The 13,797-nt window shown below is 49.0% G+C and overlaps 1 protein-coding gene across 3 annotated transcripts in view; it reads right to left on the bottom strand.

Annotated features, from left to right (window-relative positions):
- Positions 1-13,797, bottom strand: part of LOC129860025 (LIM domain only protein 7-like) — a 65,212-nt gene that overhangs the window by 43,374 nt on the left and 8,041 nt on the right. For all 3 annotated transcript variants that reach the window (XM_055930352.1, XM_055930350.1, XM_055930351.1), the window contains exons 5-9: positions 12,013-12,119; positions 10,702-10,732; positions 8,529-8,642; positions 7,808-8,030; positions 6,274-6,436 (exon numbers count right to left, since the gene is read on the bottom strand). In XM_055930352.1, coding sequence (XP_055786327.1) covers positions 6,274-6,436; positions 7,808-8,030; positions 8,529-8,642; positions 10,702-10,732; positions 12,013-12,119 — 638 coding nt within the window. The remainder of the gene's footprint in view (positions 1-6,273; positions 6,437-7,807; positions 8,031-8,528; positions 8,643-10,701; positions 10,733-12,012; positions 12,120-13,797) is intronic.

Here is a 13,797-nt window from a genome sequence, read left to right as displayed (position 1 = left end):
CGATGTGTATTACATCAGCACGCCTACACAACGATGTGTATTACATCAGCACACCTACACAACGACGTGTATTACATCAGCACACCTACACAACGATGTGTATTACATCAGCACACCTACACAACGATGTGTATTACATCAGCACGCCTACACAACGATGTGTATTACATCAGCACACCTACACAACGACGTGTATTACATCAGCACGGTGACACCTACACAACGATGTGTATTACATCAGCACACCTAGACAACGATGTGTATTACATCAGCACACCTACACAACGACGTGTATTACATCAGCACACCTACACAACGACGTGTATTACATCAGCACACCTACACAACGACGTGTATTACATCAGCACACCTAGACAACGACGTGTATTACATCAGCACACCTAGACAACGACGTGTATTACATCAGCACGCCTACACAACGACGTGTATTACATCAGCACACCTACACAACGACGTGTATTACATCAGCACACCTACACAACGACGTGTATTACATCAGCACACCGACACAACGACGTGTATTACATCAGCACACCTACACAACGACGTGTATTACATCAGCACGGTGACACAACGACGTGTATTACATCAGCACAGCTACACAACGATGTGTATTACATCAGCACACCTACACAACGACGTGTATTACATTAGCACACCTACACAACGACGTGTATTACATCAGCACACCTACACAACGACGTGTATTACATCAGCACACCTACACAACGATGTGTATTACATCAGCACACCTAGACAACGACGTGTATTACATCAGCACGCCTACACAACGACGTGTATTACATCAGCACACCTACACAACGACGTGTATTACATCAGCACACCTACACAACGATGTGTATTACATCAGCACACCTACACAACGACGTGTATTACATCAGCACACCTACACAACGACGTGTATTACATCAGCACACCTAGACAACGACGTGTATTACATCAGCACACCTAGACAACGACGTGTATTACATCAGCACACCTACACAACGATGTGTATTACATCAGCACACCTACACAACGACGTGTATTACATCAGCACACCTACACAACGACGTGTATTACATCAGCACACCTACACAACGACGTGTATTACATCAGCACACCTACACAACGATGTGTATTACATCAGCACACCTACACAACGACGTGTATTACATTAGCACACCTACACAACGACGTGTATTACATCAGCACACCTACACAACGACGTGTATTACATCAGCACACCTACACAACGACGTGTATTACATCAGCACGCCTACACAACGACGTGTATTACATCAGCACGCCTACACAACGATGTGTATTACATCAGCACACCTACACAACGATGTGTATTACATCAGCACACCTAGACAACGATGTGTATTACATCAGCACGGTGACACAACGACGTGTATTACATCAGCACGCCTACACAACGACGTGTATTACATCAGCACGCCTACACAACGACGTGTATTACATCAGCACACCTACACAACGACGTGTATTACATCAGCACGGTGACACAACGACGTGTATTACATCAGCACACCTACACAACGACGTGTATTACATCAGCACACCTACACAACGATGTGTATTACATCAGCACACCTACACAACGATGTGTATTACATCAGCACACCTACACAACGATGTGTATTACATCAGCACACCTAGACAACGACGTGTATTACATCAGCACACCTAGACAACGACGTGTATTACATCAGCACACCTACACAACGATGTGTATTACATCAGCACACCTACACAACGACGTGTATTACATCAGCACACCTACACAACGACGTGTATTACATCAGCACTCCTAGACAACGACGTGTATTACATCAGCACACCTACACAACGATGTGTATTACATCAGCACTCCTAGACAACGACGTGTATTACATCAGCACGCCTACACAACGACGTGTATTACATCAGCACGCCTACACAACGATGTGTATTACATCAGCACGCCTACACAACGACGTGTATTACATCAGCACACCTACACAACGACGTGTATTACATCAGCACACCTACACAACGACGTGTATTACATCAGCACAGCTACACAACGACGTGTATTACATCAGCACACCTACACAACGACGTGTATTACATCAGCACACCTAGACAACGACGTGTATTACATCAGCACACCTAGACAACGACGTGTATTACATCAGCACGCCTACACAACGATGTGTATTACATCAGCACACCTAGACAACGATGTGTATTACATCAGCACACCTACACAACGATGTGTATTACATCAGCACACCTACACAACGATGTGTATTACATCAGCACACCTACACAACGATGTGTATTACATCAGCACACCTACACAACGATGTGTATTACATCAGCACACCTACACAACGATGTGTATTACATCAGCACACCTACACAACGATGTGTATTACATCAGCACGGTGACACAACGATGTGTATTACATCAGCACACCTACACAACGACGTGTATTACATCAGCACACCTAGACAACGACGTGTATTACATCAGCACACCTACACAACGACGTGTATTACATCAGCACGCCTACACAACGATGTGTATTACATCAGCACACCTACACAACGACGTGTATTACATCAGCACGCCTACACAACGACGTGTATTACATCAGCACACCTACACAACGACGTGTATTACATCAGCACGGTGACACAACGACGTGTATTACATCAGCACACCTACACAACGACGTGTATTACATCAGCACACCTACACAACGACGTGTATTACATCAGCACACCTACACAACGACGTGTATTACATCAGCACACCTAGACAACGACGTGTATTACATCAGCACACCTAGACAACGACGTGTATTACATCAGCACACCTACACAACGATGTGTATTACATCAGCACGGTGACACAACGATGTGTATTACATCAGCACACCTACACAACGATGTGTATTACATCAGCACACCTACACAACGACGTGTATTACATCAGCACACCTAGACAACGACGTGTATTACATCAGCACACCTAGACAACGACGTGTATTACATCAGCACACCTAGACAACGACGTGTATTACATCAGCACACCTAGACAACGACGTGTATTACATCAGCACACCTACACAACGACGTGTATTACATCAGCACACCTACACAACGACGTGTATTACATCAGCACGGTGACACCTACACAACGATGTGTATTACATCAGCACACCTACACAACGACGTGTATTACATCAGCACGGTGACACCTACACAACGATGTGTATTACATCAGCACACCTAGACAACGATGTGTATTACATCAGCACGCCTACACAACGACGTGTATTACATCAGCACGCCTACACAACGACGTGTATTACATCAGCACGGTGACACAACGACGTGTATTACATCAGCACACCTACACAACGACGTGTATTACATCAGCACACCTACACAACGACGTGTATTACATCAGCACACCTACACAACGACGTGTATTACATCAGCACACCTAGACAACGACGTGTATTACATCAGCACACCTACACAACGACGTGTATTACATCAGCACGCCTACACAACGACGTGTATTACATCAGCACACCTACACAACGATGTGTATTACATCAGCACGGTGACACAACGATGTGTATTACATCAGCACACCTAGACAACGATGTGTATTACATCAGCACACCTACACAACGACGTGTATTACATCAGCACACCTACACAACGATGTGTATTACATCAGCACACCTAGACAACGATGTGTATTACATCAGCACGGTGACACAACGACGTGTATTACATCAGCACACCTACACAACGACGTGTATTACATCAGCACACCTACACAACGATGTGTATTACATCAGCACACCTACACAACGATGTGTATTACATCAGCACACCTAGACAACGACGTGTATTACATCAGCACACCTAGACAACGACGTGTATTACATCAGCACACCTACACAACGACGTGTATTACATCAGCACACCTAGACAACGACGTGTATTACATCAGCACACCTACACAACGATGTGTATTACATCAGCACACCTACACAACGATGTGTATTACATCAGCACACCTACACAACAATGTGTATTACATCAGCACACCTAGACAACGACGTGTATTACATCAGCACACCTAGACAACGACGTGTATTACATCAGCACACCTAGACAACGATGTGTATTACATCAGCACACCTACACAACGACGTGTATTACATCAGCACACCTAGACAACGACGTGTATTACATCAGCACACCTAGACAACGACGTGTATTACATCAGCACGGTGACACAACGACGTGTATTACATCAGCACACCTAGACAACGATGTGTATTACATCAGCACACCTAGACAACGACGTGTATTACATCAGCACGGTGACACAACGACGTGTATTACATCAGCACACCTAGACAACGATGTGTATTACATCAGCACACCTAGACAACGATGTGTATTACATCAGCACACCTACACAACGACGTGTATTACATCAGCACACCTAGACAACGACGTGTATTACATCAGCACACCTAGACAACGACGTGTATTACATCAGCACGGTGACACAACGACGTGTATTACATCAGCACACCTAGACAACGATGTGTATTACATCAGCACACCTAGACAACGACGTGTATTACATCAGCACACCTACACAACGACGTGTATTACATCAGCACACCTACACAACGACGTGTATTACATCAGCACACCTACACAACGACGTGTATTACATCAGCACACCTACACAACGATGTGTATTACATCAGCACACCTACACAACGACGTGTATTACATCAGCACACCTACACAACGACGTGTATTACATCAGCACACCTACACAACGATGTGTATTACATCAGCACACCTACACAACGACGTGTATTACATCAGCACACCTACACAACGACGTGTATTACATCAGCACACCTACACAACGATGTGTATTACATCAGCACACCTACACAACGACGTGTATTACATCAGCACACCTACACAACGATGTGTATTACATCAGCACACCTAGACAACGACGTGTATTACATCAGCACGGTGACACAACGACGTGTATTACATCAGCACGGTGACACAACGACGTGTATTACATCAGCACACCTAGACAACGATGTGTATTACATCAGCACGCCTAGACAACGATGTGTATTACATCAGCACGGTGACACAACGACGTGTATTACATCAGCACACCTAGACAACGACGTGTATTACATCAGCACACCTACACAACGACGTGTATTACATCAGCACGCCTACACAACGATGTGTATTACATCAGCACACCTACACAACGATGTGTATTACATCAGCACACCTACACAACGACGTGTATTACATCAGCACAGCTACACAACGACGTGTATTACATCAGCACAGCTACACAACGACGTGTATTACATCAGCACAGCTACACAACGACGTGTATTACATCAGCACACCTACACAACGACGTGTATTACATCAGCACACCTACACAACGACGTGTATTACATCAGCACACCTACACAACGACGTGTATTACATCAGCACGGTGACACAACGACGTGTATTACATCAGCACACCTAGACAACGATGTGTATTACATCAGCACGCCTACACAACGACGTGTATTACATCAGCACAGCTACACAACGACGTGTATTACATCAGCACACCTACACAACGACGTGTATTACATCAGCACACCTACACAACGATGTGTATTACATCAGCACGCCTACACAACGATGTGTATTACATCAGCACACCTACACAACGATGTGTATTACATCAGCACACCTACACAACGATGTGTATTACATCAGCACACCTACACAACGATGTGTATTACATCAGCACACCTACACAACGACGTGTATTACATCAGCACACCTACACAACGACGTGTATTACATCAGCACGCCTACACAACGATGTGTATTACATCAGCACACCTACACAACGATGTGTATTACATCAGCACACCTACACAACGATGTGTATTACATCAGCACACCTACACAACGATGTGTATTACATCAGCACGGTGACACCTACACAATGGAGCTGAATAGAAACCGCCACCCCACTCAAATTCAACTAGCAGTAAACTTAACGTGGTACTCAAGTAAAGCAACCACTAAACGAAGATTAACAATTATTTCTTTAAAAACAGTAATTCGGTAGGTATGACATCACAGTACCTGGTGAGGGGGCTGGGCATGGAGCCCTTAATTCGGTTTTCCTCCCGTTTCTTCCTCTGGAGGGGTGCAGGTACGTTGCCCCAGTTCCTCTGTCCCGAGTCTCTGCCCTCCGCCGCTGCCCTCATCCTAAAACAGTTCTCTGCCTCCACGTCACTGCTGGAGTCTGGGGAGGGGAGGAGGGACAGCAGCTCACAGACCAGTAGAGGAGTCCAACAACAGACAGGCGCAGGAGAAGTCAACAGAGAGAAGATAATGAACCTAGACAGTCAACGGTGGAGCGGCATTAGGGAGCATCCCTAACAGAGTCCCAAATGGAGCCCCTATTCCCTACATGGTGCACTACATAGGGAATAGGGCTCTGGTCTATAGTAGGGCACTACGTAGGGAATAGGGCTCTGGTCTACAGTAGGGCACTACATAGGGAATAGGGCTCTGGTCTATAGTAGGGCACTACATAGGGAATAGGGCTCTGGTCTATAGTAGGGCACTACATAGGGAATAGGGCTCTGGTCTATAGTAGGGCACTACATAGGGAATAGGGCTCTGGTCTATAGTAGGGCACTACATAGGGAATAGGGTGCTGGTCTATAGTAGGGCACTACATAGGGAATAGGGCTCTGGTCTATAGTAGGGCACTACGTAGGGAATAGGGCTCTGGTCTATAGTAGGGCACTACGTAGGGAATAGGGCTCTGGTCTATAGTAGGGCACTACATAGGGAATAGGGCCCTGGTCTATAGTAGGGCACTACATAGGGAATAGGGCTCTGGTCTATAGTAGGGCACTACATAGGGAATAGGGCCCTGGTCTATAGTAGGGCACTACATAGAGAATAGGGCTCTGGTCTATAGTAGTGCAATACGTAGGGAATAGGGCTCTGGTCTTTAGTAGGGCACTACGTAGGGAATAGGGCGCTGGTCTATAGTAGTGCACTACATAGGGAATAGGGCTCTGGTCTATAGTAGTGCACTACATAGGGAATAGGGTTCTGGTCTATAGTAGGGCACTACGTAGGGAATAGGGCCCTGGTCTATAGTAGGGCACTACATAGGGAATAGGGCTCTGGTCTATAGTAGGGCACTACATAGGGAATAGGGCTCTGGTCTATAGTAGGGCACTACGTAGGGAATAGGGTGCCATTTGGGACGCATACTGAGACTAGCCTCCAGCGTCCTGCGCCCCGCCTCTAGCGTCCTGCGCCCCACCTCTAGCGTCCTGCGCCCCACCTCTGGCCCGCTCCAGGCATGAGACATGTCCATTATCAGACCCGTGTGGAACCAGATGGAATGTCTCACTGAGAGGAGAGAGCTGGCAGGACGGGAGCAGGGAAAGGCCATGGCCGTAAGCACGTACTTCTCTAGGAAGAGAGACATTCCTGATAATGAAAACTAATATCGTGACCATTAACTTTGGATACTGCTAGTAACGTATTTACGTATCCACCGGGGGAAACTCTCCACATCCTGTGTCTACCGTAATTCTGACTAGAAACTAGCCAACGCGGTTGGCTATAACAGAATATTCCCAGTCGTTACCCTCGCTGCCGGCCCTCAGGATGGAGTCAGAGATACAGCTGCGGGTACGTGACTCCGCCGAGTCAAAGCTCAGGACCGAGTTAAAGCTCTCTACGGAGTCCTGTCTGCTGTAGCCGGGTGGCTGGGACTGGGTTAGAGGTAGCAGCTCATCGTCCCTCTCCGGGTAGCTCACGTCACTGTAGTCACAGTCCTTCACACTGCCTCTGGGGGTTTCCTCTAGAGCCTGGGACACACAGGGGAGATAGAATACTTTAGAAGAAAAGAAGTGGGGATTTGAGATGCAGTTTATTTAGCTTTGAGTTTGCACGTTTATAAATATCCATTGGTTCAATTGTACAGGGTAAAGTACATCAAGCAAAGTACATGTATTAGCATCGGGTCTGGGGTACAGACAGTGGTAGCAGTACCATAGACAGACATAACACCAGTGGGTTGAGTGTGTTACCTTGGACAGAGCTAAGCCTAGTGGTCCCTAGAAGACCTCGAGGTTAAGGTGAGGGTTAAGGTGAGGGAACGTGTTACCTTGGACAGAGCTAAGCCTAGTGGTCCCTAGAAGACCTCGAGGTTAAGCTGAGGGAGCGTGTTACCTTGGACAGAGCTAAGCCTAGTGGCCCATAGAAGGCCTCGATGTTGAGGTGAGGGTTAAGGTGTTACCTTGGACAGAGCTAAGCCTAGTGGTCCATAGAAGGCCTCGATGTTGAGCTGAGGGTTAAGGTGTTACCTTGGACAGCGCGATGCCCAGTAGTCCCTCGAATGCTTTGAGGTTGAGTTGAGGGCCAGAGTAGAAGGGGTCCACCTGAGCCTTCCGACCCAGCCAGTAGATGGTGATTAGAACCTGGAGGAGAGATCACTGCATTGGGCGGGAACTTTATCCTTCATTATTATATAGAGGAAAGTCGCAGCAGGGCTGCCCCCCGTCGCGACGTAGACTAGAGGACAGTCGCGGCAGGGCTGTTACACAGTAAGAGTATTTGCAATGGGAATTATGACAGCTACAAGTTATAGCTCAAAACCTTTCTAGTTGGGGCCCCCCCCACTCCCCTTTCTAGTTGGGGCCCCCCCCACTCCCCTTTCTAGTTGGGGCCCCCCCCACTCCCCTTTCTAGTTGGGGCCCCCCCCCACTCCCCTTTCTAGTTGGGGCCCTCCCCTTTCTAGTTGGGGCCCTCCCCTTTCTAGTTGGGGCCCTCCCCTTTCTAGTTGGGGCCCTCCCCTTTCTAGTTGGGGGCCCCCCCCCACTCCCCTTTCTAGTTGGGGGCCCCCCCCCACTCCCCTTTCTAGTTGGGGGCCCCCCCCCACTCCCCTTTCTAGTTGGGGGCCCCCCCCCACTCCCCTTTCTAGTTGGGGGCCCCCCCCCACTCCCCTTTCTAGTTGGGGGCCCCCCCCCACTCCCCTTTCTAGTTGGGGCCCCCCCCCACTCCCCGTTCTAGTTGGGGCCCCCCCCCACTCCCCTTTCTAGTTGGGGCCCCCCCCCACTCCCCTTTCTAGTTGGGGCCCCCCCCCACTCCCCTTTCTAGTTGGGGCCCCCCCCACTCCCCTTTCTAGTTGGGGCCCCCCCCACTCCCCTTTCTAGTTGGGGCCCCCCCCCCACTCCCCTTTCTAGTTGGGGCCCCCCCCCACTCCCCTTTCTAGTTGGGGCCCCCCCCCACTCCCCTTTCTAGTTGGGGCCCCCCCCCACTCCCCTTTCTAGTTGGGGCCCCCCCCCACTCCCCTTTCTAGTTGGGGCCCCCCCCCACTCCCCTTTCTAGTTGGGGCCCCCCCCCACTCCCCTTTCTAGTTGGGGCCCCCCCCCACTCCCCTTTCTAGTTGGGGCCCCCCCCCACTCCCCTTTCTAGTTGGGGCCCCCCCCCACTCCCCTTTCTAGTTGGGGCCCCCCCCCACTCCCCTTTCTAGTTGGGGCCCCCCCCCACTCCCCTTTCTAGTTGGGGCCCCCCCCCACTCCCCTTTCTAGTTGGGGCCCCCCCCCACTCCCCTTTCTAGTTGGGGCCCCCCCCCACTCCCCTTTCTAGTTGGGGCCCCCCCCCACTCCCCTTTCTAGTTGGGGCCCCCCCCCACTCCCCTTTCTAGTTGGGGCCCCCCCCCACTCCCCTTTCTAGTTGGGCCCCCCCCCCACTCCCCTTTCTTGTTGGGCCCCCCCCCACTCCACTTTCTAGTTGGGCCCCCCCCCACTCCCCTTTCTAGTTGGGCCCCCCCCACTCCCCTTTCTAGTTGGCCCCCCCCCCCACTCCCCTTTCTAGTTGGCCCCCCCCCCCACTCCCCTTTCTAGTTGGGCCCCCCCCCCACTCCCCTTTCTAGTTGGGCCCCCCCCCCCACTCCCCTTTCTAGTTGGGCCCCCCCCACTCCCCTTTCTAGTTGGGCCCCCCCCCACTCCCCTTTCTAGTTGGGCCCCCCCCCACTCCCCTTTCTAGTTGGGCCCCCCCCCACTCCCCTTTCTAGTTGGGCCCCCCCCACTCCCCTTTCTAGTTGGGCCCCCCCCCCACTCCCCTTTCTAGTTGGGCCCCCCCCCACTCCCCTTTCTAGTTGGGCCCCCCCCCACTCCCCTTTCTAGTTGGGCCCCCCCCACTCCCCTTTCTAGTTGGGCCCCCCCCACTCCCCTTTCTAGTTGGGGGCCCCCCACTCCCCTTTCTAGTTGGGGGCCCCCCACTCCCCTTTCTAGTTGGGGGCCCCCCACTCCCCTTTCTAGTTGGGGGCCCCCCACTCCCCTTTCTAGTTGGGGGCCCCCCACTCCCCTTTCTAGTTGGGGGCCCCCCACTCCCCTTTCTAGTTGGGGGCCCCCCACTCCCCTTTCTAGTTGGGGGCCCCCCACTCCCCTTTCTAGTTGGGGGCCCCCCCACTCCCCTTTCTAGTTGGGGCCCCCCCACTCCCCTTTCTAACAATTAAACTACATTTCCACTTACGTTTTTCAGCCTCCTTTTGCTCTCTACACACCTGAGAAGAAAATGAGATTTCTTAGTCCGAGCAAATACACACAGACTAACGTTTACCCAAGGCTTCTCACTAACACAGGCTCTACTACGGACAGTCTATAAAATATTATTCTGTTTAAATAGTCACTGATAATATAAAATATTATTCTGTTTAAATAGTCACTGATAATATAAAATATTATTCTGTTTAAATAGTCACTCTGATATGACTCATGTGAAACACCATAATGTTGACTGTTTAAATAGCCACTCTGATATGACTCATGTGAAACACCATACTGTTGACTACTATTTAAATAGTCACTCTGATATGACTCATGTGAAACACCATACTGTTGACTATTCATCCAGCCATGTGATTTAGCTGCCTAGTCAAACCAGCTCCTTCACATGGTGCCATCAGACACCCCCACTATCAACACCATGCAATCAGTGATAACACAGAACTAGTTTCATAACCCTATATATACACAACCACACACACGCCAGTGTGCGCTTGTCATTAGTGAGTACAGCCAGCGCACACTAGCATTCCAACCGGTGAGACACTGGACAAGAAATACATGGTGAAATTAACAGGCACCAGTCTAATTAACAGGCACCAGTCTAATTAACAGGCACCAGTCTAATTAACAGGCACCAGTCTAATTAACAGGCACCAGTCTAATTAACAGGCACCAGTCTAATTAACAGGCACCAGTCTAATTAACAGGCACCAGTCTAATTAACAGGCACCAGTCTAATTAACAGGCACCAGTCTAATTAACAACCCCTCCAACAGGCACCAGTCTAATTAACAACCCCTCCAACAGGCACCATCTAATTAACAACCCCTCCAACAGGCACCAGTCTAATTAACAACCCCTCCAACAGGCACCAGTCTAATTATCAACCCCTCCAACAGGCACCAGTCTAATTAACAGGCACCAGTCTAATTAACAGGCACCAGTCTAATTAACAGGCACCAGTCTAATTAACAACCCCTCCAACAGGCACCAGTCTAATTATCAACCCCTCCAACAGGCACCAGTCTAATTATCAACCCCTCCAACAGGCACCAGTCTAATTATCAACCCCTCCAACAGGCACCAGTCTAATTATCAACCCCTCCAACAGGCACCAGTCTAATTAACAGGCACCGTCTAATGAGCTCACAGGCACCGTCTAAAATCACTATAAGACCAGCATCACTAGGGATGAAAAACAATCATTCACTTACATTTGATTTGCTCTACAAATAATCTATTTATATCTATCTAGACCAAATCAAATCCATTTTACCTGAGTGTAGCGCGTGTGGAAAGGTCTTGCAGGTCTCCAGGGTGAAACAGCTGAGCCTCGTGTAAACCCAGTGTACCACACGCTCTCAGGAACACATTCACGTTGTCCTGGAGGAGAGGAGAGGTAGAGAGGGAGGGGAGGAGAGGTAGAGAGGGAGGAGCAGAGGGGAGGCGCGGAGAGGTAGAGGGGGAGGAGCAGAGGGGAGGCGCGGAGAGGTAGAGAGGGGAGGAGAGGAGCGGAGGGGAGGAGCGGTACTGGGAGTTAACATAAAGAACAGAGACGGCGTGGCCTGAGGACGATCATATGAGATGTGGGAGGAGTCTCTTAATAGCTTTCCAGGATCCTTTCCAAACAAGCGGATCCTTGACAGTTTGACTAGCCACTGAACCAATGTGTTACACTACCCCTCAGTTTGACTAGCCACTGAACCAATGTGTCCAACTACCATTCAGTTTGACTAGCCACTGAACCAATGTGTCCAACTACCATTCAGTTTGACTAGCCACTGAACCAATGTGTCCAACTACCATTCAGTTTGACTAGCCACTGAACCAATGTGTCCAACTACCATTCAGTTTGACTAGCCACTGAACCAATGTGTCCAACTACCATTCAGTTTGACTAGCCACTGAACCAATGTGTCCAACTACCATTCAGTTTGACTAGCCACTGAACCAATGTGTCCAACTACCATTCAGTTTGACTAGCCACTGAACCAATGTGTCCAACTACCATTCAGTTTGACTAGCCACTAAACCAATGTGTCCAACTACCATTCAGTTTGACTAGCCACTGAACCAATGTGTCCAACTACCTCAGTTTGACTAGCCACTGAACCAATGTGTTCAACTACCTCAGTTTGACTAGCCACTGAACCAATGTGTTCCACTACCTCAGTTTGACTAGCCACTGAACCAATGTGTTCAACTACCTCAGTTTGACTAGCCACTGAACCAATGTGTTACACTACCTCAGTTTGACTAGCCACTGAACCAATGTGTTCAACTACCTCAGTTTGACTAGCCACTGAACCAATGTGTTCAACTACCTCAGTTTGACTAGCCACTGAACCAATGTGTTTGACTAGCCTCTGAACCAACGTGTTTGACTAGCCACTAAACCAATGTGTCCAACTACCTCAGTTTGACTAGCCACTGAACCAATGTGTTCCACTACCTCAGTTTGACTAGCCACTGAACCAATGTGTTCAACTAGCCACTGAACCAATGTGTTCAACTACCTCAGTTTGACTAGCCACTGAACCAATGTGTTACACTACCTCAGTTTGACTAGCCACTGAACCAATGTGTTCCACTAGCCACTGAACCAATGTGTTCAACTACCTCAGTTTGACTAGCCACTGAACCAATGTGTTCAACTACCTCAGTTTGACTAGCCACTGAACCAATGTGTTTGACTAGCCTCTGAACCAACGTGTTTGACTAGCCACTAAACCAATGTGTCCAACTACCTCAGTTTGACTAGCCACTGAACCAATGTGTTCAACTACCTCAGTTTGACTAGCCACTGAACCAATGTGTTCCACTACCTCAGTTTGACTAGCCACTGAACCAATGTGTTCCACTACCTCAGTTTGACTAGCCACTGAACCAATGTGTTACACTACCTCAGTTTGACTAGCCACTGAACCAATGTGTTACACTACCTCAGTTTGACTAGCCACTGAACCAATGTGTTCCACTACCTCAGTTTGACTAGCCACTGAACCAATGTGTTCCACTACCTCAGTTTGACTAGCCACTGAACCAATGTGTTACACTACCT

The sequence above is a fragment of the Salvelinus fontinalis genome, chromosome 7 (genome assembly GCF_029448725.1).
Source record: "Salvelinus fontinalis isolate EN_2023a chromosome 7, ASM2944872v1, whole genome shotgun sequence".
In the NCBI taxonomy this organism is placed as follows: Eukaryota; Metazoa; Chordata; class Actinopteri; order Salmoniformes; family Salmonidae; genus Salvelinus; species Salvelinus fontinalis.
This window is presented reverse-complemented; position numbering and strand designations above follow the sequence as displayed.